General features: G+C 43.6%; 2 protein-coding genes across 5 annotated transcripts in view; one reads left to right on the top strand and one right to left on the bottom strand.

The window, feature by feature from the left end:
• The window catches only part of NDST1 (N-deacetylase and N-sulfotransferase 1), an 88739-nt gene that overhangs the window by 35446 nt on the left and 31597 nt on the right, over positions 1 to 21696 (top strand). For all 4 annotated transcript variants that reach the window (XM_043913293.1, XM_043913294.1, XM_043913296.1 and 1 more), the window contains 2 exons: positions 3023 to 3517; positions 6385 to 6472. In XM_043913293.1, the coding sequence (XP_043769228.1) occupies positions 3023 to 3517; positions 6385 to 6472 (583 nt within the window). The remainder of the gene's footprint in view (positions 1 to 3022; positions 3518 to 6384; positions 6473 to 21696) is intronic.
• Positions 7005 to 8391, bottom strand: LOC122700414 (RNA-binding protein Raly-like). The gene has a single exon (XM_043913297.1). It carries the CDS (start codon positions 8275 to 8277, stop codon positions 7378 to 7380), a length of 900 nt encoding a protein of 299 aa, XP_043769232.1. The 5' UTR covers positions 8278 to 8391; the 3' UTR covers positions 7005 to 7377.

The raw sequence follows: 21696 nt of genomic DNA on the forward strand, positions 1-21696 counted from the left end.
CAACATGGCTGTCTAGACTGACACAGTTTGCAAGTCTGAGCCAAGATTCAGCCACCCTGCTCAGCTCTTCTAACCCACTTGTAGGAGTAAACTAACCAATGGCTGTAAGACCTGAGGCCCTGGGAAGTAGCGCCTTGGGAAGTAGCACCCTGAGGTTCCCAAGGTCATGCAACCAGTTACTCTCAGTCTGTACTAGGCCTCCTCACTCCCGGGTCAGGGCTCTTCCTTCCTCTGCCTGATGACCCCACTGGAAGACGTGGTGTCTCCTGTGTGGGTCCCCAGTGCTGAAGAACAGGAGGGATTCCCCTCCCTTAGGGAGAGGCCCACATTGGGAGGTCAGTCTCTGCCATGCTTATGCTTACTTTCCATTCCCTTCCCAGACAGTTGCTTTCACTGCGGGCTGGGGTGGACAGTCAGTGACTTGGCTTTCTCCCTTCCTCGCCGTGTCCCAGCTGGCCAGCTGCCTGAGCTGCCAGCTCCTGGCAGTCAGTCCAGGATCGGGGCTTTGAAATGGGATCCCCCAGTGCCTATGGTCCACTGTGGCCTCCCCAGCCACAGCAGGTGATGGACAGGGCCTGAGATGTCGCTGGCCCCCACTGCCTTTGTCCCTGGTGCTGGCTTAATAGTCCTGGGGACCCTGGGGCTGGGGGAGGGGCCTCTCAATTTGGGACTCTCAACACAAGGGTGGGGAGTTGGCAGGTATTCCTGGTGTGTGGAGAGTGGAACACAGGCCCCTTACCTCAGTTTGTGAGGCCAGGGCCCTCCAGAGCCTTCACGGGAATTACAGAAAAGCACTTTGCATGGAGGTTATTACTAAAAGGTGCCCTGGGCACAAGGCTCAGCCCTCAGCAAGTGTCCTTGCACAGCGCTCACATGGCCAGCTCTCCAGGGCGGCCCAGTGCGCCACCCTGCCTCCCTCTCCAGCCTCATTTGGCGCCCTTTGTCCACTCTTGCTTTGTCCCACCCCAGTCATTCTTCACACAGTGGCCAGATGGACCTTTTTAAAATGCAAATTGGAACCTGTCATCCCTCTGTTCAGATCCCTTTGATGGAGTCTCTGTTGGCTTCCCAGTGCCACTTCCAGCCTCCAGGGTCCTGCAGGTCTGGCCCCAGCTGACCTTTCTGCCTCTTCTCCCTCTTGATCACTCTGCTGGCCTTTCCGTGTTCCTTGACTGTGCCGTGCTTTCTCCAATCTCAGGACCTTTGCACTTGCTGTTCTTTGAACTTGGCTCCCACCTCTGCCCGAGTTGACACTTACTCATTCTTTAAATCTTAGTTCAGAAGTCCATTTCCTAGAGAAGCCTCTCTTGAGCTAGCTGACTATGCTCAGTTACCTACTCTTCTAGAGCTCTGAACCTCTTCTGTGTAGTTGTGCCACATTAAAGTTTTATGTACATTCCTGCTATTTTGATTTCTCTCTTCTCTGCTTGCCTTTATAGTTCATAAGGGCAGGAGCAGTGTCTGTTTTTCTCACCACATGCCTGTTACTTAACACAGTGCCTGGAATAGTGAATAATTGTGGGATAAACAAATGAAACATGTAATGAACAGCTGTCATGTGCCAGGTATTTGGGATCTGTCTGTTCCTTCTTTTTAAAAATTCACTTACTCATCAAGTATGCCTTTTCTCCCACTGGGTGTGAAGCCTGTGCTGGCACCAGGGATCCAGGGTGGAAATGACATCGTCCCTGCCCTTGAGAGGGCACAGACTAGCAGGGAGACTCTGAACAGATAGTGCCTCTGCTGAGGTGAGAAGTGCTGCCGCCGAGGCTATAATGTGGTCCCAGGGGCAGAAGAGGGCAGATGCATTGGGTTTTGAAGGATGAGCAGGAGTTTGTCAGGCCAAGAAGATTCAAAGGAGCTGGCACAGGGACAAAGAAAGATTGTACTACAACCAGAGGAAGGTGACTGGGAGGGTGAAGGACAAGGGTCAGGGGCTGTGAGTCTAGGGAAGAGGAAGGGGGGTGCTGTGGGTACTGTCTGAAGGTCCCCAGGGAGCTGGCAGTGGCGGACCCTGGGAGGGGAGAGAGGCAAGGGAGCTGGACTCCTGTGGGCGTGGCCTTGGCAGCGCTGGGGGTGTCTAGGGCTTGGGAGCACCCTGGGGTGTCTGCTCCTGCACCTGCAGCAGTCTCCTGCTCTCTGATCTCTTCTCCATGGGCATTCGCCCAGGCTTTCTCCTGAAGAAGAGACAGTGTGGCAAAAGTTGGAAAGCTCAGGCAGGGAGTCTGGTGGTCAGGCAGGTGGACTCTGGGGTCAGCCATCTGGCTGTGCAGTGTGGCTCGTCTTGACCACTGTGTGACCCAGGATGGCACCGCACTCAGAGCCTCGGTGTCCTTGGCCGTGAAGTGGGGTGACAGAGGCTGATGTGAGGACTGAAGGAGCGATGGTGATGCCCACGCTCAGAGCCTCGGTGTCCTTGGCCGTGAAGTGGGGTGACAGAGGCTGATGTGAGGACTGAAGGAGCAATGGTGATACCACCGGCCCTGTTCTGATCACTTTGCCAGGCTTAGTGCTCACCCTCCAACACCAGCCGTGAGGGACTTGCTGCCATTCTTGGCCATGTTTTATAGCAGAGGAAACTGAGTCGTGGGGAGGTTACATAAGTTGCTCAAGGTCAGGCAGACTGGTGGCAGAATCCATGCGCTCCACTGTTAGCTTTCCCGTGTGCGATTTTGGACAGGTTACCTAGCCTTTCCGGGCCTGGTCTCCTTGTCTGTATAACGGAGATGCCTCCATCGTGGGGCTGCTGGGAGGATTACGGGGCCGCTTTACATTGAAGTACACGAGCCCGGTTTCTGGCTTTGGGAAGCCGTCCTGTGTGTTAGCTGGTGTAGTACTGAGATGGGCAGAGTGGGGCGTGCTACGTTCACACAGGCTCAGGAGTGTGATGAGGCCTCCGGGAATGAGAGTGGGCGCTGCTGACATTACTGTTCTCTGCCCATCTCAGTATCACACCTGAGATTCCATGGTCCCGGGGGGCTCTGGATCTGATGCCTTCTCCCCCCTCCCCTCCCTGCTGCAGGCCAATGAGAACAGCCTGCTGAGCGCGCAGCTCAAAGGTTTCCCCCTGTTCCTGCACTCGAACCTGGGCCTGAAGGACTGCAGCATCAACCCCAAGTCCCCGCTGCTCTACGTGACCCGGCCCAGCGAGGTGGAGAAGGGCGTGCTGCCTGGCGAGGACTGGACCGTATTCCAGTCGAACCACTCCACTTACGAGCCAGTGCTGCTGGCCAAGACGCGCTCGTCTGAGTCCATCCCGCACCTGGGCGCGGATGCCGGGCTGCACGCCGCGCTGCACGCCACGGTGGTCCAGGACCTGGGCCTCCACGACGGCATCCAGCGTGTCCTCTTTGGCAACAACCTCAACTTCTGGCTGCACAAACTCGTCTTCGTTGATGCCGTGGCCTTCCTCACGGGCAAGCGCCTCTCATTGCCTCTGGACCGCTACATCCTGGTGGACATTGACGATATCTTCGTGGGCAAGGAGGGCACACGCATGAAGGTGGAGGATGTGAAGGTATGGCTGGGGGTGCCGGGGGAGCAGGGGAGGCCTCACCACCGTCAAACTCTGCTATCCCCACTGTGACTTTGCTCTCTGTACCTCCCTTATGCTGTCCGTGCCCCTCCCTTGGCCACTTGGTTCTATTTTCTTCGCAGCAGGTTGCCATTTAAAATTAATTGAAGTATTGAATACAGAGGAATTTTACGTTGGGATCTGTGGGGCTCAGGAACATAACTACTGAGAGATGGGAGCTGTGCAGAGTTGTTTACCTACCTCTTAATCCAGACATGATTTTTAACTCTCAAAAAACATGTATGTCAGTATCAAAGCTCCTCCAAAACTCATAAAACAAGAATTATAGCTTAAATCATAGACAAGGCATACTTTAACTGAGCTCTGTATAGATGGTGGAAAGTGTGTGTTTAATTAAGAAAATGTTTACCTGACTTAACTAACTGTATGTAAAAGCATTTTGCAAGCCATGAAATTTTACACGTTTCACTGTTAAAGAGATACCTACAAATTAAGACCATTAAGCATTTTCTAAAAGACAGCTTCTGTCTACTCACTGTTTTACTCAGGGTTATATGCAAAGGGAACATCACTTGTGTAAATGGGGAATCAGTATCACATGCCATAAATAGAGGGCAACCATAACAATAGATCCAGTGAAAACAAAACAGGGGATTAAATTCTAGTGAAGTACTGCTGCCTACTGACCGCCTGTCCTCTCTTATGTGAGATTAGTGAGAGTTAGAAATGTATTAGCACCAAACCAAGACTTTTTTTTTTGATGTTAGGAGGAGGAGTGAAAGAGACTTTACAGGAATGCTTTCCTCCCGTGGGTGCTGTGTTGGGATTGGCTGTAGGTCCTGAAAGGTCCATAGGGGGTGGGGTCCCCTGGGTGAGGGGCAGGGGGATGTGTTGACCTTTCCTTGGTACGGAGTGAACTCTCTGCTCCTCCTCACACCTCCAGAGGAGAAGAGCAGAGCAGAAGCTGTTGGGGAGCAGGCAGTGCCTGGGGAGTCAAAACCTGGGTTCAAGTCCCAATCTGCCCCTAAGTGGGTGACCTGAGCATACGCCTTCCCTTGTCTGAGCCTCAGCAGTGAAATGACAAGATGGGGTGGGTGGGAGGGGCCTGGGTGGCTGGGGCGGGGATGAGAGGCGTGTGCAGATGCCAGGCTCTGAGCCCTCTGCCCCACTTTTAGGACAGGGCAGTGTTGCTTTTTTACGTGTTTACTTCTGAGATTTCACTTCCTCAAGGGCTCCTCTGTTGGAAAAAAGTTTTGCGACAACTCCTCTTGAGCCTTCCAGCTGAGGCTTCATGTGATGCCACGACCCACCTCCAGCAAAGTAGATAACTCTGTTTTCTACCTAGGTCTTTCTTCTGGCGGCCCAGCCTTGCTCTCTCTTCTGTAACTTAGGTCTTTGCTGCCTGTCCAGGATGAGTCCTTGAGAGGTTCAGGGTTGGACCCAGGAGGCAATCAGGCTGCCAGGCTCACTGTGTCTGCCATGAACCCCAGACTTGGCCTCTTGGTTCTTTTTTTTTTTTTTTTCCTCTTGGTTCTTATTTTCCCCATTTTTAGAGTGAGAGAAATGCTAGCAGCTTGGAGGTGTTTCTGTAGAATACCAGCAGAGATGCCCTCTTCCCATGCACGCAGCTCAGTGCAGACTGCCGAGCCCTCCAGCAGCCGGGTCCTATGTGCCTTAAGCATCCTTTTTTGAGTCAGAACGGACAGAGTTTTTAAAAATTTTTTTCTTCAGTCCCAAGCACTGGTGACAACTGATCTTTTCTTTCAGAAACATGAATGTTGGCTTATTAACTTGTACAGTACGGGCTGTCCAGTGCAACTTAAGTAATACCAACAGCAGCTTTTATTCAAGGCTTGGCAAGCGCCAGCCTCTGTGCTCAACCCGTTCTGTGTGTGGCCTCACTGATCCTCACAGCAGCTTTGTGAGATGGGTATTGTTTTAAATCCCATTTTACAGAGGCAGACACTAAGATTCAGAGAGGTGAAATGACTGGCCCAAGGCAACACAGCTAGGGCATGGATGTCCATGAAGTGGTGCATGGCCCCAGGAGAGCCAGGACTTTCTGTTTGCAAAGTGTTCTGATAGCAGGCTCTTCTTGCAGGTTTCCTAGCAGCCTTTCACATTATGCCTGGTAGGGATTTTTTGAGTCCCCACTCTGGAGGACAACTGTATGTTTGTTTCACAAGGGTCAGCATCCCTTCACTGACATGCAAAGCACTGGGTGTGCCGTGCATGGAAACACCACATTGCTGGACACACAGTACATCTTTGGAAAAGTTGTGGTCCTTTGATACCAGCCTTGTAGTCACCAGTGAGGTGAAATCCCCCTCATTTGACAGATGAAGACGTGAGGCTCACAGTGGCAGTGTCTGCAGACATGACAATGCCACCATTTTCCATCATTTACCAAAATGCCAGGCTCTTTTGCAAGTAGTATCTCATTTAGAGTCCCATGAGAGAGCTGTTATTATCCCCATTTCACACCTAGGGAAACAGGCCTGGAGAAGTTGCTGAACTTTCTCAAGGACACAGTAGTACTAGGGCCTAGGCCTTGTCTTGCTGGAGGCCTGGTGGAGGTGGCGGCACAGGCTGGCTTCACGGGTATGGGGCCTGCACAGGCACACAAGGCCCCATGCTTCGAAGACGCCCGCACAAGGTGGTCCTCTGCTGTTGCCTTCCTGGCATTTTTTAACAATTTTTGTGCAAGCATCCCTATTCTTATTTTTCCCTGCGCCCTGCAGCCTTTGTAGCGTGTCCGTAGGAGCTGGACCCTTGTTGTGGGCCCTCATGGGAGGAGCAGGGAGCTCCTGGCTTCCTCTGACCCACTGTCCCTACTCTGCCTATCCTAGGCCCTGTTTGATACACAGAACGAACTACGGACACACATCCCAAACTTCACTTTCAACCTGGGCTACTCAGGGAAATTCTTCCACACAGGTAAGTGGGCCTGGCTCTGCCCCTATTCACAACTTCCACGGGCCTCAACATCCAGACCCTGGGCGTGCAATGCCATGGGGACAACAGGAGGGTGAATGGGCCCACTTCGGGTCACGTTTGACCTGACTCCTGTGGCCTCTTCCCAAACCAGACAGCCGGCAGGGCAGTCACAGCCCCAGGCAGAGGGCATCTGGGGGCAGCAGTGACGCGACGATATCCCCCGGTTCGTCTCCGGCTCTGCTGTCCTGGGGTGGGCATCTTCTTCCTCTTGTCTGTCTCACCCCACCTTTAATATTCTTTTACTACTTCTGCCTTACAAAGGAATTGGTTGAATTTTAAGAACATTACAGAAATATATAGCAGAGAAAGTGAAAAGGCACTATAATTGTACCCACCGCAGAGATGAGCACTGTGATGAGTTTATTTTCTTTCTTTCTTTTTAAAATTTTATTGGTGTATAGTTGATTTACAATGCTGTGTTAGTCAGGTGTACAGAAAAGTGATTCAGTTATACATATACACGTATTCATTCTTTTTTTTTTTTTTTTTGGGATCCAATCTCTTTATTGTCAAGGTCCCCTCCCTGTGGGCCCCACCCCCCTCCAAACCTATAGAAAAACCCCAAGCCTGGGAATGTCCTGGGGAAGGGAGGCAGAGTATAGGGAGACTGTGCTCTGCCCTCTGGCCTGGGCAGTGCCAACAGGGAGGGTACGTGAGGAAGGGATGCTGATAACTCCACCTGCAGAGAATGCGCCACTGGCTGATACACGTGAGGGAGGTGGTGCCTGCAGCCAGCTCTCCTCTGGGACCCGCTGGGGGTGCTATCCAGGGGTGGGTGCCCAGCTTGAGGCCTGGTACAGTGTACGCCTTTCTCCTGCTGGTGGCCATCGCTCCTGTCAGACTGCTTACTGCAAGGCCCCATCCTCCGCGTCTGTGTCCTGGCTATGCTCCAGCTCTTCCTCGCTGTGTGTTAGCAGCCCCTCCTCATCGCCATCGTCTCGCGCCTGTGCTTCTCCCTGGGGCGTGCCTGCCTCAGAAGCTGTGTCTTCCGGCGGGGCCGGTGGCCGGCTGCTGCCACCAGTACCGCTGCTGCCGCTGCCACCACCACTGCCGCCGCCACTGCTACTCTCGCCCTTCTTTTTGCCATCTGGATTGGCCTTTTGCTCCTCGGCAATCTGCTCCAAGCGCCCCAGCAGGGCGTCAATGTTGGACTTGATCTGGGTCAGGTCTGTCTTGATGGTCTGCAGCTCACTGCTCTTTAACTTGATCTTGGCTGTGCCGGTGGTGATGGCTGTGGAGCGGGCAAAGAGCTTGACAGGTATGGTGGTTTTGACACGTCGGACCAAGGGGACGGTGACCCGGGGTCGCTTCACAGGGACTGCTCTGGGCACTGGCACTGGTGACAGGCGGCCCCGATAGTCGAAGAGCCTGTCGTAGAAGTCGTCCCGGTAGTAATCATAGTCAAAGCTGTAGCCACTGTATATGGCAGATGCTGCTCTCTTTAGCCCCTTGGGTCTGTTGGGCTTCGGCTCTCCAGCCATGTTGATGTCCAGGGTCTGGCCGGCCAGCACTCGCCCATTCTCTCCCACCACAGCTGCCCGGGCATGGCGCTCATTGGCATATTGGACAAAGGCATAGCCCTTGTGCACAGAACAGCCGGCCACACGGCCATACTTGGAAAAGATGGTCTCCACATCTGACTTCTTCACCACAGCTGTGTTGAGGTTTCCAATGAAAACCCGAGAGTTGATGGATTTGGGGTCATTCTTGTTGGTTACGTTGCTCGTCTGGATCTTCAAGGACATGTTGGCCACCAGTACCAAGACTGAGCTCAGCCAGCAAGTTCTTCTTTTGCGTTACAGCGTCAGCACCAACTGCCTCAGGGAAGAGGGCTCACCCGCGCTGAGAGATCTGGAGGAAGCCCGTATTCATTCTTCTTTAGGTCCTTTCCTCATATAGGTTATCCCAGAATATCGAGTAGAGTTCCCTGTGCTATGCAGCAGGTCCTTGTTGGTTATCTATCTTATTTATGGTCATTGTGTATATGTTAACCCATCCTGCTGATTATCCCTCCCCTTCCATGTTTCCCCTTTGGTAACCATAAGTTTGCTTTCCATATCTGTAACTCTGTTTCTGTTTTGTGACTAAGTTCATTTGTATCATTTTTTAGAAATCAGATTCCGCTTATGAGTGATGTGGTATTTACTTTGGCTTATTCAGTATGATAATCTGTAGTATCCATGTGGCTGCAAATGGCATTATTTCGTTCTTTTTAATGGGTGAGTAGTAGGTACTGTCAGTTGCTCAGTTGTATCCGACTCTTTGTAATCCCATGGACTGTGCCCGCCAGGCTCCTCTGTCCATGGGATTCTCCAGGTAAGAATACTAGAATGGATTGCCATTCCCTTCTCCAGAGGATCTTCCTGACCCAGGAATTGAACTTGGATTTCCTGCATTGCAGGCAGATTCTTCACCATTTGAGCTTCTATATGTACCTCTTCTTTATCCATGCCTCTGTTGATGGACATTTAAGTGGTTCCCTTGTCTTGGTTGTTGTAAATAATGCTGCAGTGAACATTATGGTGCACATATCTTTTCAAATTATGGTTTTTCTCTGAATATATGCCCAGAACTGGGATTGCTGGATCATATGGTAGCTCTATTTTAGTTTTTTAGGAAACCTCCATAACATTCTCCATAGTGGCTATACCAGTTTACATTCCTACCAACAGTGTAGGCGGATTCCCTTTTCTCCACACCCTCTTCGGCATTTATTGTTTGCATATTTTTTCAATTTTTTAAATTGGAGGATAATTGCTTTACAGTGTTGTGGGGATCTCTGCCTTACATCAACACAAATCAGTCATAATTATATATATATATATCTCCCCTCCCTCTTAAGCCTCCCCCACCCCCAACCTGTTCTACTCCTCTAAATCATCACAGAGCGCCATGCAGAGCTCCCCGTGTATTGTTTGCATATTTTCTGATGATGGCCGTTCTGACTGGTGTGAAGTGATACGTCACTGTATTTTGCTTTGCATTTCTCTGATATTTAGTGATGTTGAGTATCTTTTCATGTGCTTTTTGGCCATCTGTATGTCTTTCCTTTGCAGAAATGTCTGATCTTCTGCCTATTTTTTGATTGGGTTTTTTGTTTTTTCAACCTAGAGCTTCATGAACAGTTTTGTTGTATATTTTGGAGGTTAATCCCTTGTCAGTCACTTTGTTTGCAAATATTTTCTCCCATTCTGTGGATTGTCTTTCTGTTTATGGTTTCCTTTGCTGGGCAGAAACTTTGGAGTTTGAGTCCCATTTGTTTGTTTTTATTTTCATTACTCTGGGAGGTTAATTCAAAAAAATCTTGCTGTGATTTATGTCAGAGTGTTCTGCCTGTTTTCCTCCAAAAGTTTTATAATGTCCAGCCTTATATTTAGTTTTTGATCCATTTTTAGTTTATTTTTGTGTCTGGTGCTAGAGAATAATTTCATTCTTTTGCCTGTGGCTGTCCATTTTCCCCAGCACCGTTTATTGAAGAGACTGTCTTTTCTCCAATGTGTAGTCTTGCCTCCTTTGTCATAAGTTAATTGAGCTTAGGTGCATGGCTCTATTTCTGGGCTTTCTGTCCTGTTCTATTGATCTATATTTCTGTTTTTGCACCAGTAGCATACTGTCTTGATGACTGTGGCTTTGTAATATACTCTGAAGTCAGGGAGCCTGATCCCTCCACCTGCATTTTCCTTTCTTAGGATTGCTTTGGCTATTCAGTCTTTTGTGACTCCGTACAAATTTAAAATTTTGGTTCTAATTCCATGAAAAATGCTATTGGTAATTTGATAGGGATTGCACTGAATCTGTAGATTGTCTTGGGTAGTATAGTTATTTTGACAGTATTGATTCTTCAAATCCAAAAACATGGTGTATCCCTCCATTTGTGTCATCTTCTATTTCTTTTCATTATCTTCTTATAGTTTTCATAGTACAGATCTTTTGTCTCCTTATGTAGGTTTATTCCTAGGTATTTTATTCTTTTTGATGTGATGATAAATAGGATTATTTTCTTAATTTCTCTTTCTGACCTTTATTGTTCATGTGTAGGAAAGCAAGTGATTTCTTTGTATTAACTTTGTACCCTGCAACTTTACCAAATTCATCGATGAGCTCTAGTAGTTTACTAGTACCATCTTAGGATTTTCTGTGTATAGTATCATGTCATCTGCATACAGTGGCAGTTTTACTTCTTCTTTTCCAATTTAGATTCCTTTCATTTCTTTTTCTTCTCTGCGTGGCTAGGACTTCCAAAACTATGTTGAATAAAACTGGTGGCAGAGGACATCCTTGCCTTGTTCCTGATTTGTAGGGAATGGTTTCAGCTTCTCATGATTGAGAATGATGTTAGCTGTGAGTTTGTCATATATAGCTGTTATTACGTTGAGGTAAGTTCCCTTTATGCCCACTTCCTGGGGTGTTTTTTTTTTTTTTATCATAAATGGGTGTTGCATTTTGTCCGAAGCTTTTTCTGCATCTATTGAGATGATCATATGGTTTTTGTTCTTCAGTTTGTTAATGTGGTGTGTCACATTGATTTGTGGATATTGAAGAATCCTTGCATCCTTGAGATAAATCCCACTTGATCGTGGTGTGTGGTCCTTTTAATGTATTGTTGGATTCAGTTTGCTGGTATTTTGTTGAGTGTTTTGTGTCTGTGTTCATCAGTGATATTAGCATGTAATTTTTTTGTGTGTGTGTGGTATCTTTGCTTTTTGTGTCAGGGTGAAGATGGCCTCATAGAATGAGCTTGGGAGTATTTCTTCCTCTGCAATTTTTGGGAAGAGTTTCAGAAGGATAGGCATTAACTCTTCTCTAAATGTTTGATAGAATTTGCCTGTGTAGCCCCCTGGTCACAGACTTTTGTTTTTGGGAGTTTAAAATAACTGGTTCAATTTCAGCACTTGTGATTGGTCTGTTCATATTTTCTGTTTCTTCCTGGTTCAGTCTTGGAAGGTTGTGTCTTTCTAAGAATTTGTCCATTTCTTCTGGGTTGTCTGTTTTTTTGGCATACAGTTTTTGTGTGTGTGTGTGTGGTCATCTTATGATCCTTTGCATTTCTCTGATGTTCATTGTAACTTCTTCGTATCTAATTTTATTGATTTGTACCCTTTGCCACTTTTTCCTGATAAGTTTGGCTAGAGGTTTATCGTTTTTTTTTATCTTTTCAAAGAACTAGGTTTTCGGTTCATTGATCTTTTCTATTGTTTTCTTTGTCTATTTCACTGATTTCTGCCGTGATCTTTATGATTTCTTTTCTTCTACTAACTTTGGGTTTTGTTAGTTCTTCTTTCACTAGTTGCTTTAGATGTAAAGTTAGATTGTTTGTTTGAGATTTTTATTGTTTCATGAGGTGAGATTGTATTTGCTGAGTCCCATAGGTTTGCTATTTTTTTATTTGTCACTTGTCTCTAGTTATTTTTTGATTACCTCTTTGATTCTTTCATTGATCTATTGGTTGTTTAGTAACATATAGTCTTCACATATTTATGTGTTTTACATTTTTTCCCCAGTAATTGATTTCTAATGTCATAGTTTTGTGGTTAGAAAAGATGCTTTTAAAAAAATAAAGCTTAATGTGATTTCAGTTTTCTTAAATTTACCAAAGCTTGATTTTGGCCTATGGTGTGATCTGTCCTGGAGAATATTCCATGTGTACTATAGAAGAAGGTGTTTTCTATTTTCTATAAGTATCAACTAAGTCTATTTGGTCTAATGTTTCTTTTTAGGGCCCATGTTTCCTTGTTGATTTTTTTTGTCTGGATGATTAGTCCATTGATGAAAGTGGGGTTTAAAGTCCCCCACTATTGTGTGTCACTGTTTCTGCTTTTATGACTACTAGCATTTACCTTATATATTAGGGAGCTCCTATTTTGAGTGCTTATATATTTACAACTTTTAAAAAAAGCCTTATAAGAAACAAGGAAGGACACCATGTAATGATCAAGGGATTAATCCAAAAACAATACATAACAATTGTGATGTACACATACCCATTATCCTCTAAACTCTTTCCCATCCAGGCTGCCATATAGCATTGAGCACAGTTCCATATGCTATACAGTAGGACTTGCTGCTTATCCATTTTAAATATAGCAGTGTGTTCACATGTATCCCAGACTCCCTACAAACCCTTCTCCCTGCCCTTCACCCCTGGCAACCATAAGTCATTCTTAAGTCTGTGAGTCTGTTTTGTTTTATAGATAAGTTAGCTTGTATCCTTTCTTTTTAAATTCCCCATACAGGGGATATCATGTGATATTTCTTCCATCTCTGTCTGATTTTCTTTACTCAATATGAAAATCTCTATGTCCATTGATGAGGCTGCAAATTGCATTATTTCATTCTTTTTAATGGCTAAGTATTATTCCCTGAATAGGTGTTGCACTTTTTCTTTCTCCATTTCTCTGTTGATGGACGTTTAGGTGGCTTCCAGGTCCTGGGTGTTGTAAACAGTGGTGCAGTGGACCCTGAGGTGCAGGTATCCTTTGGAATGCTAGTTTCTTCTAGATGTATGCCTTGGAGCAGGATTGCTTGATCATAGGGTAGTTTGTATATAGTTTTATAAGGAACCTCAGTAGTGTTCTCTGTAATGGGTATACCTATTTACACTCCGTCCAGCAGTGTAGGGGGCTCCATTTTCTCCACACCCTCTCTAGCATTTATTGTTTGTAGAGTTTTTGATAATGGCCATTCTCACCCATGTGCAGTGGCATCTCATTGTAGTTTTAATTTCCATTTGTTTAATAATTAGTGATGTTGAACGTCTTCTCATGTTCTGTTGGCCATTTGTATGTCTTCATTGAGACATGTCTGTTTAGGTTTTGGGTCTAATTTTGCATTCTGTTGCTGGCATCTTTTATATATTCTAAACATTAAGCCCATCAGCCTACGGTGTGCCAACATTTTTCCCCCCTCTAGGTTGCCTTTTCACTCTGTGAGAGTGTCCTGTGATGCGTGGAAGTTTCTCATGTTTTGTTTTTTTGAAGGCCAGTGTCTGATTTTCATTGTTTTCTGTGCCTTAGGTGTCAGATTGAAGGTTCTGACACCAAATCAAAGGTCAGGGAGATGTGCAGCCTTTTTTTCTTCTATAATTCTGTAGCTTAGTTCCAAAATTTTAGGCCTTGATTCATTGTGCATTAAATTTTGTGTATGGTATGATGGAATATCCACTGTAAAGGTTTTGCACATGAGGTCTGAGTTTTGCAGTGCCAATTGTTGGATCTGTTCTTGGCCCAGTGACCAGTCTTAGCACTTCTATCAGAAATCAAGTGAAATTAGAAGTGAGGGTTTGTTTCTTGGTTCTCAAGTCTATTCCATGGTCTGTATGTCTATGCTACTGCAATAATACACATCTGGAATACTATTTGGCTCTTCGGTGTCCCTTGGAATTCCATGTGAATATTATGATGTTTTTCCCAATTGAGAAAAAAAAAATCAGATTGAATAGGAATGAAATGAATCTCTATTTTTACTGAATAGTATTATTATTTGAACATTACTAGGCATTCTAATCGGAGAAGGCAATGGCACCCCACTCCAGTACTCTTGCCTGGAAAATCCCGTGGACGGAGGAGCCTGGTAGGCTGCAGTCCATGGGGTTGCTAAGAGTCGGACACGACTGAGCGACTTCACTTTCATTTTTCACTTTCATGCATTGGAGAAGGAAATGGCAACCCACTCCAGTATTCTTGCCTGGAGAATCCCAGGGACGGGGGAGCCTGGTGGGCTGCCGTCTATGGGGTCGTACAGAGTCAGACACGACTGAAGCGACTTAGCAGCAGCAGGCATTCTAATACTGTTCCCTGGTGGCTCAGACAGTAAAGTGTCTTCCTACAATGGGGGAGACCTGGGTTTGATCCCTGGGCTGGGCAGATCCCCTGGAGAAGGAAATGGCAACCCATTTCAGTACTTTCGCCTAGAAAATCCCATGGACAGCGAAGCCTGGTAGGCTACAGTCCATGGGGTCACAGGGTCGGACACAACTGAGCGACTTCACTTTCACTTTCAGGCATTCTAATATATTTAAACATGGGTTGTTTTCCAATTATTTGGGTCTTCTTTAAGCAGTGTTTCAGAGTTTTCAGGGTAGAAGCGTTTCACCTCCTTGACTGAATTCTGAAATATTTTATATTTAAATTTTGGGGGGAGTATAGTTGGTGTTCAATGTTGTGTTAGCTTCAGGCATACAGCAAATTGAATCAGTTAAATTATTCGTATATCCACTGTCTTTTAGATTCTTTTCACATAGGGGTTAATGCAGGGTCCTGAAAAGAGTTCCTTGTGCTGTATAGTAGGTCGTTACTAGTTACCTATTTTATATAGAGTAATGTGTGTATGTTGATCCCAGTTTCCTAATTTATCCCTCCTGACCACCCCTCATTTTCCCTTCTGGTAACCATAGGTTTGTTTTCTGTATCTGTGTTATTGATAATTGCATTTGTGGCAACATTTTAGATTTTGGATCTAAGTGATAGCATATGCTATTCGTCCTTTTCTGTCTGACTTACATCACTGGCTGTGAGACTCTCTATGTCCATCCATGTTTCTGCAAATAACATTATTTTGTTCATTTTTATGGCTAGTAATACTCCATTGTACCACTTTTTCTTTACCCATTTGTCTGCCGATAGGTATCTATGTGGCCTTCATGTCTTTGCTATTGTAAACAGTGCTGCCATGAACCCTGGGGTGCATGTATCTTTTTGAATAATAGTTTTCTCTGGATATACTCCCTGGAACAGGATTGCTGGATCTTACGGTATTAATAGTTCTGTATATTGTTTTTTAAGGAACTGTATTTTCTTCTCCATCATGTGGTTACACCCACCTGCATTCCCACCATTAGTGTAGGAGAGTTCTCTTTCCTCATTACCCTCTCCAACATTTATTCATAGATTTTTTTTTTTTAACTTTTGTATGCATTTATTTTTTGCTGTGTTTATTCCTGGACCATCAATTTTTATTTCTTCATTTTCTTCTGGGATATCTTTTTTCTTCTGCACAACCTCCTCATCTGGTTTAGGAACAGTGTTTTTCTCCAGTTAGCATCATCTCACATGTGGGTCAATCTGACCATGAGTCTGTAAGTCCTGTGCTGCCTCCTGGGGGCTTTGTTCACCTGAATGTGCTCAATGACCAGAGAACCTACATCTCAGCCCTTAAGTTCAGCACTGTCTGCATTTCTGAGCATGTGCAGTAAAATTCAGCACTCTTTTCGGACCACTGACCCTGCGTCCAGCCCCACTGTTTGGTCTGTGCACACCTGATGGAATAGCACACATTGCTTCTTTACGGTGACATCCTTCAGCTACTTGGTGGCTTTTCAGATATGCATACACTTAATGACCTGGGTGGTTTCTCAAGTGTTCTTAAAGTGAACACGAAGATTTGAACCTCTTGATCTGCATGATTTGTGAGGTTTTCTGGGTCAAGTGTCTTGTGCTCCATTTTTAGAGATCACCTCAGACACTGTTGACTTTATGATGATGGTCATTCTGACCTGTGTGACAAGATATCTCATTGTAGTTCTAATTTACGTTTCCCTAATAATTGGTGGTGGTGAGCATCTTTTCATTTGCCGTTGGTCATTTGTATGTCTTTTTAAGAGAAATGTTTGTTCAGATTTTTGGACCACTTTTAAATTGCATTGTTGGCATCTTAAACCCGTAGCAGGCCTCTGATTTGTAAATATTTCTGCCAATCTCTAGTTGTCCTTTCACTCTCATGAGAAAATCCTGTGGCACATGGAAGTTTTTAACTTTTTTGAGGACCAGTGTATCTTTTTTTTTTTTTTTTTAGGACCAGTGTATCTAATTTTCATTGTTTTCTACGCCTTTGGTGTCACATTTTAGGACCCATAACCCAGGCCATTGTCATGGAGATGTGTGTCTGTTTTCCACTGTAGTTCTTAGCTTAGGCTGAGGGTTTCTTTCTGTGTTCCAAGTCTACGCTGTGGTTTGTATGTCCATTCAAATGCAGTAACACACTTTTGCAAGGTAAATTTGGCTCTTGAGCATCCCTTGGAATTCCATATAAATATTAGGAATTTTCCCCCCAATTCAGGGGGAAAAAAAATCTGATTGAATAGGAATGAAATGAATCTGTATATTGGGCTGACTAGTATTGTTATTTGAGCAAGAGTAAGCATTCTAATATTGAAACATGGGTTGCTATCCAGTTATTTAGGTCCTCCTCAAGCAATGTTTTAGAGCTGTCAAGGTAGAAGCTTTTCACTTCCTTGATTGAATTCTGAAATATGTTGTATTATGTTTAAATTTTTATTGGAGTTTAGTTGGTGTACAATGTATCAGTTTCTGGCATTCAGCAGAGTGGATCAGTTAGATCTATATCTGTATGCACTCTGTTTTAGATTCTTTTCACATAGGGGCTAATGCAAAATACTGAATAGAGTTCCCTGTGCTATATAGTAGGGCCTTATTGTTTATCTGTTATATAGATATAATATAGATATATAGATATAGTAGTGTGTATATGTTGATCCCAGTCTCCTAACTTATGCCTTCTGGGCACCCCTCACTTTCCCCTCTGGGAACTATAGGTTTATTTTCTGTATCTGTGACTCTTATCTATTTTGTAAAGTTCATTTATACCAACTTTTTAGATTTTGCAAATAAGCGATGATATATGATATTTATCATTTTTTGTCTGACTTATATCACTGAGTATGAGAATCTCCTGGTCCATCCATGTTGCTGTGAATGGTAGTATTTCATTCATTTTTATAACTAATACTCCATTGTATATATGTACCGCTTCTTCTTTACCCGTTTGTCTGTCAGTTATACTTAAGTTGCTTTGTGTCTTGACTATTGTAAACAATGTTGCAGTGAACCCTGGTGTCCATATATCTTTTTGAATAATGGTTTTCTCTGGGTATATGCCTTGGAGTGGGATTTCTGGCTCATGTGGTAGTTCTGTGTACAGATTTTTAAGGAGCCTGAATATTCTTCTCCATCGTGGTTATACCCATTTACCTTCCCACCAGTAGTGTAGGAGAGTTCCCTTTTCTCCTCACCCTCTCCAGCATTTATTGTTTGTAGATTTTTTGATGATGGTGGTTTGTTTTTTTTTTTTACCTTTCCATTTTGTATTGGAGTGTAGCTGAATAGCGATGTGATAGTTTCAGATGGCTAGCAAAGGGACTCAGCCACACATATAAATGTATGCATTCTCCCCAAACTCCCCTCCCATCCAGGCTTCCATTTAACATTGAGCAGAGTTCCGTGTGCTACATTGTAGGTCCTTGTTGGTTATCCATTTAAAATATAGCAGTGTGTACTTGCCTATCCCAAACTAATTATACCCTCCATCCTTCCCCCCAGGAGTTACAAGTTCATTCTCAAGTCTGTGATTCTGTTTCTGTCTTGTAAATAAGTTCATTTGTATCATTTCTTTTTAGATTCCACATACAACAGATGTGATATTTCTCCTTCGGTGTGTTACTTACTGTATGACAGCCTCTATTTCCATCTATGTTGCTGCAAATGGCATTATTTCATTCTTTTTAATGGCTGAGTAATATTTAATTGTACATGTACCACATCTTCTTTATCATTCCTCTGTCAGTGAACATTTAGGTGGCTTCCATGTTTGGGCTATTGTAAACAGTGCTACAGTGAACCCTGCGGTGCATCTGTCTTTTAGAATATTTTTTTTTTTCCGGATATATGCCCTGGAGTGGGATTGCGGGATCATATCATACGTAGTTCTATACGTAGTTTTTTAAAGAACCTCTGTATTCTTCTTCATCACGGTTGTACCCATTTACATTCCCACCTGTAGTGTAGGAAAGTTCTCTTTTCTCTGCATCCTCTCCAGCATTTATTGTTTGTAGATTTTTTTGATGATGGCCATTCTGATCCGTGTGAGGTTGTATCTCATTATAGTTTTGATTTCCATCAGTCTGCATCTTTTATGTGCTCTGGGCCATTTGTATGTCTTTTCTAGATAGATGTTTTTTTTAGGTTTCTGCTCAGTTTTAAATTGTGAAACCACTACAATATTGTAAAGTAAGTAGCCTCCAACTAATAAAAATAAATGGAAAAAAATAATAAATTGTGTTGTTGACATCTTTTACATATTCTGGATATTAATCCCATAATCAGTCTATGGGTTTGCAAACATTTTCTGCCATTCTTTTGGTTGTCTTTTCACTCTTTTAAGAATGTCCTGTGATGCATGAAGGTTTATTTTTTTGAAAGCCACTGTATCTATTTTTCATTGTTTTCTGTGCCTTTGGTATCATATTTAATGAACTCTGAACAAAGCCAAGGTCATGGAGATGTTCGCATATGTTTTTTTCTACAATAACTATAGGTTAGCTCCAAAATTTAGGCTGTGATTCATCTTGCATTACCTTTTGTGTATGGTATGAGGTACACCCTCGAGGTTATGCACATGAGGTCGGGGTTTTGCAGTGCCATTTGTTGGATCTGTTCTTTGCCCAGTGACCAGATTTAGCACATCTGTCAGAAATCAAGTGAAAACAGAAGTGAGGGTTTGTTTGTGGGTTCTCATGTCTGTCGCATGGTCTGTAAGTCTATGCTAAGAATGTGTTACCACTGTTTTGCAAGATTATTTTGGCTCTTCAGCATTCCTTGGAATTAGGATTCTTTCCCCATTTCTAAAATAAAAATATAAAGTAATTCTGAACTTTGGAGAACAGTATGGAGGTTCCTTGAAAAACTAAAAATATAACTATCATATGACCCTTCAATCCCACTCCTAGGCATATGTCTGGAGAAGAATATGATCTGAAAGGTTACATTCACCCCAATATTCACTGCAGCACTGTTTCCAATAGTTAAGGCTTGGGGGTCACCTAAGTGTCCTTTGACAGAGGAATGGATAAAGAATATGTGTTGCATTATACAATGGAATGTTAGCCACTAAAAAATGGAATAATGCCATTTGCAGCAATATCGATGGACCTGGAGATGTCATACTGAGTGAGGTAAGTCAGAGAAGGAGAAATGTCATATGACATACTGCATATGTGGAATCTAAAGGAAATGATACAAATGAACTTACAAAACAGAAACAGACTCACTAATTTAGTGAAGGTATTATCTTTGCCAGGGGGACAGGTAGGGGGAAGGGATAGTTAAGGAGTTTGGGATGGACATGTACACATAGCTATAATGAAAATGAATAACCAACAAGGACCTACTGTATAGCACATGGGACTTTGCTCAGTGTTATGTGGCAGCCTGGATAGGAGAGTTTAGGGGAGAATGGATATGTATATGTCTGGCTGAGTCCCTTTGCTGTCCACCTGAAATTATCACAACATTGTTAAGGTATACTCCACAAAATAAAAAATTTTTAATGATTTAAGTTATATAAAAACTAGAAAACAAATTGAGATTTAATAGGGATTGAATTTAATCTATATGTTGTTCTGGACAATATTATTTGAACACTATTAAGTGTACTAATCTTTAAACTCTGGTTGTTTTCTATTTACATTTTATTTACAAGATAATTAGAATTGCAAGCCATAATGGGAACATGATTAACTTAACAATATAAAAAATTGCATAGAATTTGGGGGGCAGGGGTCAAGCAGAGTGATGTGGCAAGTGGAAAGGCATATATGCTCACATTTTCATTCACCCAGCCAGTCTGTCTTTTGGTTGGTGCATTTAATCCATTTACATTTAAGGTAATTACCAATATGTATGATTCTATTACCCTTTTTGTAATTGTTTTGGCTTTACTTTCTCTAAGCCTTTTTCTTCTCTTAGGTTTCCTCCCTGGAGAAGTTCTTTTAGCATTTGTTGTAAAGCTGATTTGGTGGTGCTGAATTCTTTTAACTTTTGCTTGTCTGGAAAGCTTTGATTTCTCCATCAAGTCTGAAGGAGAGTCTTGCTGGGTAGAGTATTTTTCATTATAGGTTCTTCCCTTTCATCACTTTAAATATATCATCTCATTCCCTTCTGGCTTGTAGGTTTCTGTTGAGAAATCAGCTGATAGTGTGATGGAGTTCCCTTATATGTTATTTGTCATTTTCCCTTATTGCTTTTAATATTGTATCTTTGTCTTTAATTTTTTCAGTTTGTTTCCTGTGTGTCTCACTGTGTTCCTCCTTGGGTTTATCCTTCCTGGGATTCTCTGTGCTATCTGGACTTTATTGAATATTTCCTTTCCCACGTTCAGGAAGTTTTCAGTTATTATCTCTACAAATATTTCCTCAGGTCCTCTCTCTCGTCTCCTTCTGGGACCCCTATAATGCAAATGTTGGTGCATTTAATGTTGTCCCAGAGGTCTCTTAGGTTCTCTTCATTTCTTTTCATTCCTTTTTTTCTATAATCTGTTCTATGGTAGTGATTTCCACCATTCTGTCCTCCAGGTCATTTATCTGTTCTTCTGCCTCAGTTATTCTGCTATTGATTCCTTCCAGTGTATCATTCATCTCTGTTTGTTCTTTAGTTCTTCTAGGTCTTTGGTAAACATTTCTTGCATCTTCTCAATCTTTACCTCCATTCTTTTCCTGAGATCCTGGATCATCTTCACTATCATTTTTCTGAATTCTTTTTCTGGAAGGTTGCCTCTCTCCACTTCATTTAGTTTTTTTTTCTTGGATTTTTTCTTGTCCCTTCATCTGAGACATAACTTGCTGCTTTTTCATTGTGATTAACTTTCTGTAGTTTGGTTTTTGTTTTAGCTGCTGTGAGACTGTGCTTCTTCTTGCTTCTTCTGTCTGCCCTCTGATAACTGAGGCTAAAAGTAAGCTTGTGTAAGCTTGTTGAAATATCAGTAACCTCACATATGCAGATGACACCACCCTTATGGCAGAAAGCAAAGAACTAAAGAGCCTCTTGATGAAAGTGAAAGAGGAGAGTGAAAAAGCTGGCTTAAAACTCAACATTCAGAAAACTAAGATCATGGCATCTGGTGCCATCACTTCTTGGCAGATAGATGGGAAAACAATGAAAACAGTGAGAGACTTTATTTTTGGGGGCTCCCAAATCACTGCAGATGGTGACTTCAGCCATGAAATTAAAAGACACTTGCTCCTTGGAAGAAAAGCTATGACCAACCTAGACAGCATGTTCAAAGGCAGAGACATTACTTTGCCAGCAGAGGTTCGTCTGTTCAAAGCTATGATTTTTCCAGTAGTCATGAATGGATGTGAGTTGGACCATAAAGCT

Source organism: Cervus elaphus, chromosome 9, assembly GCF_910594005.1.
Source record: "Cervus elaphus chromosome 9, mCerEla1.1, whole genome shotgun sequence".
In the NCBI taxonomy this organism is placed as follows: Eukaryota; Metazoa; Chordata; class Mammalia; order Artiodactyla; family Cervidae; genus Cervus; species Cervus elaphus.

Excerpts from the sequence above, each read along its gene's own strand:
- LOC122700414 (XM_043913297.1), bottom strand. The coding sequence starts at position 8,277 with ATGTCCTTGAAGATCCAGACGAGCAACGTAACCAACAAGAATGACCCC.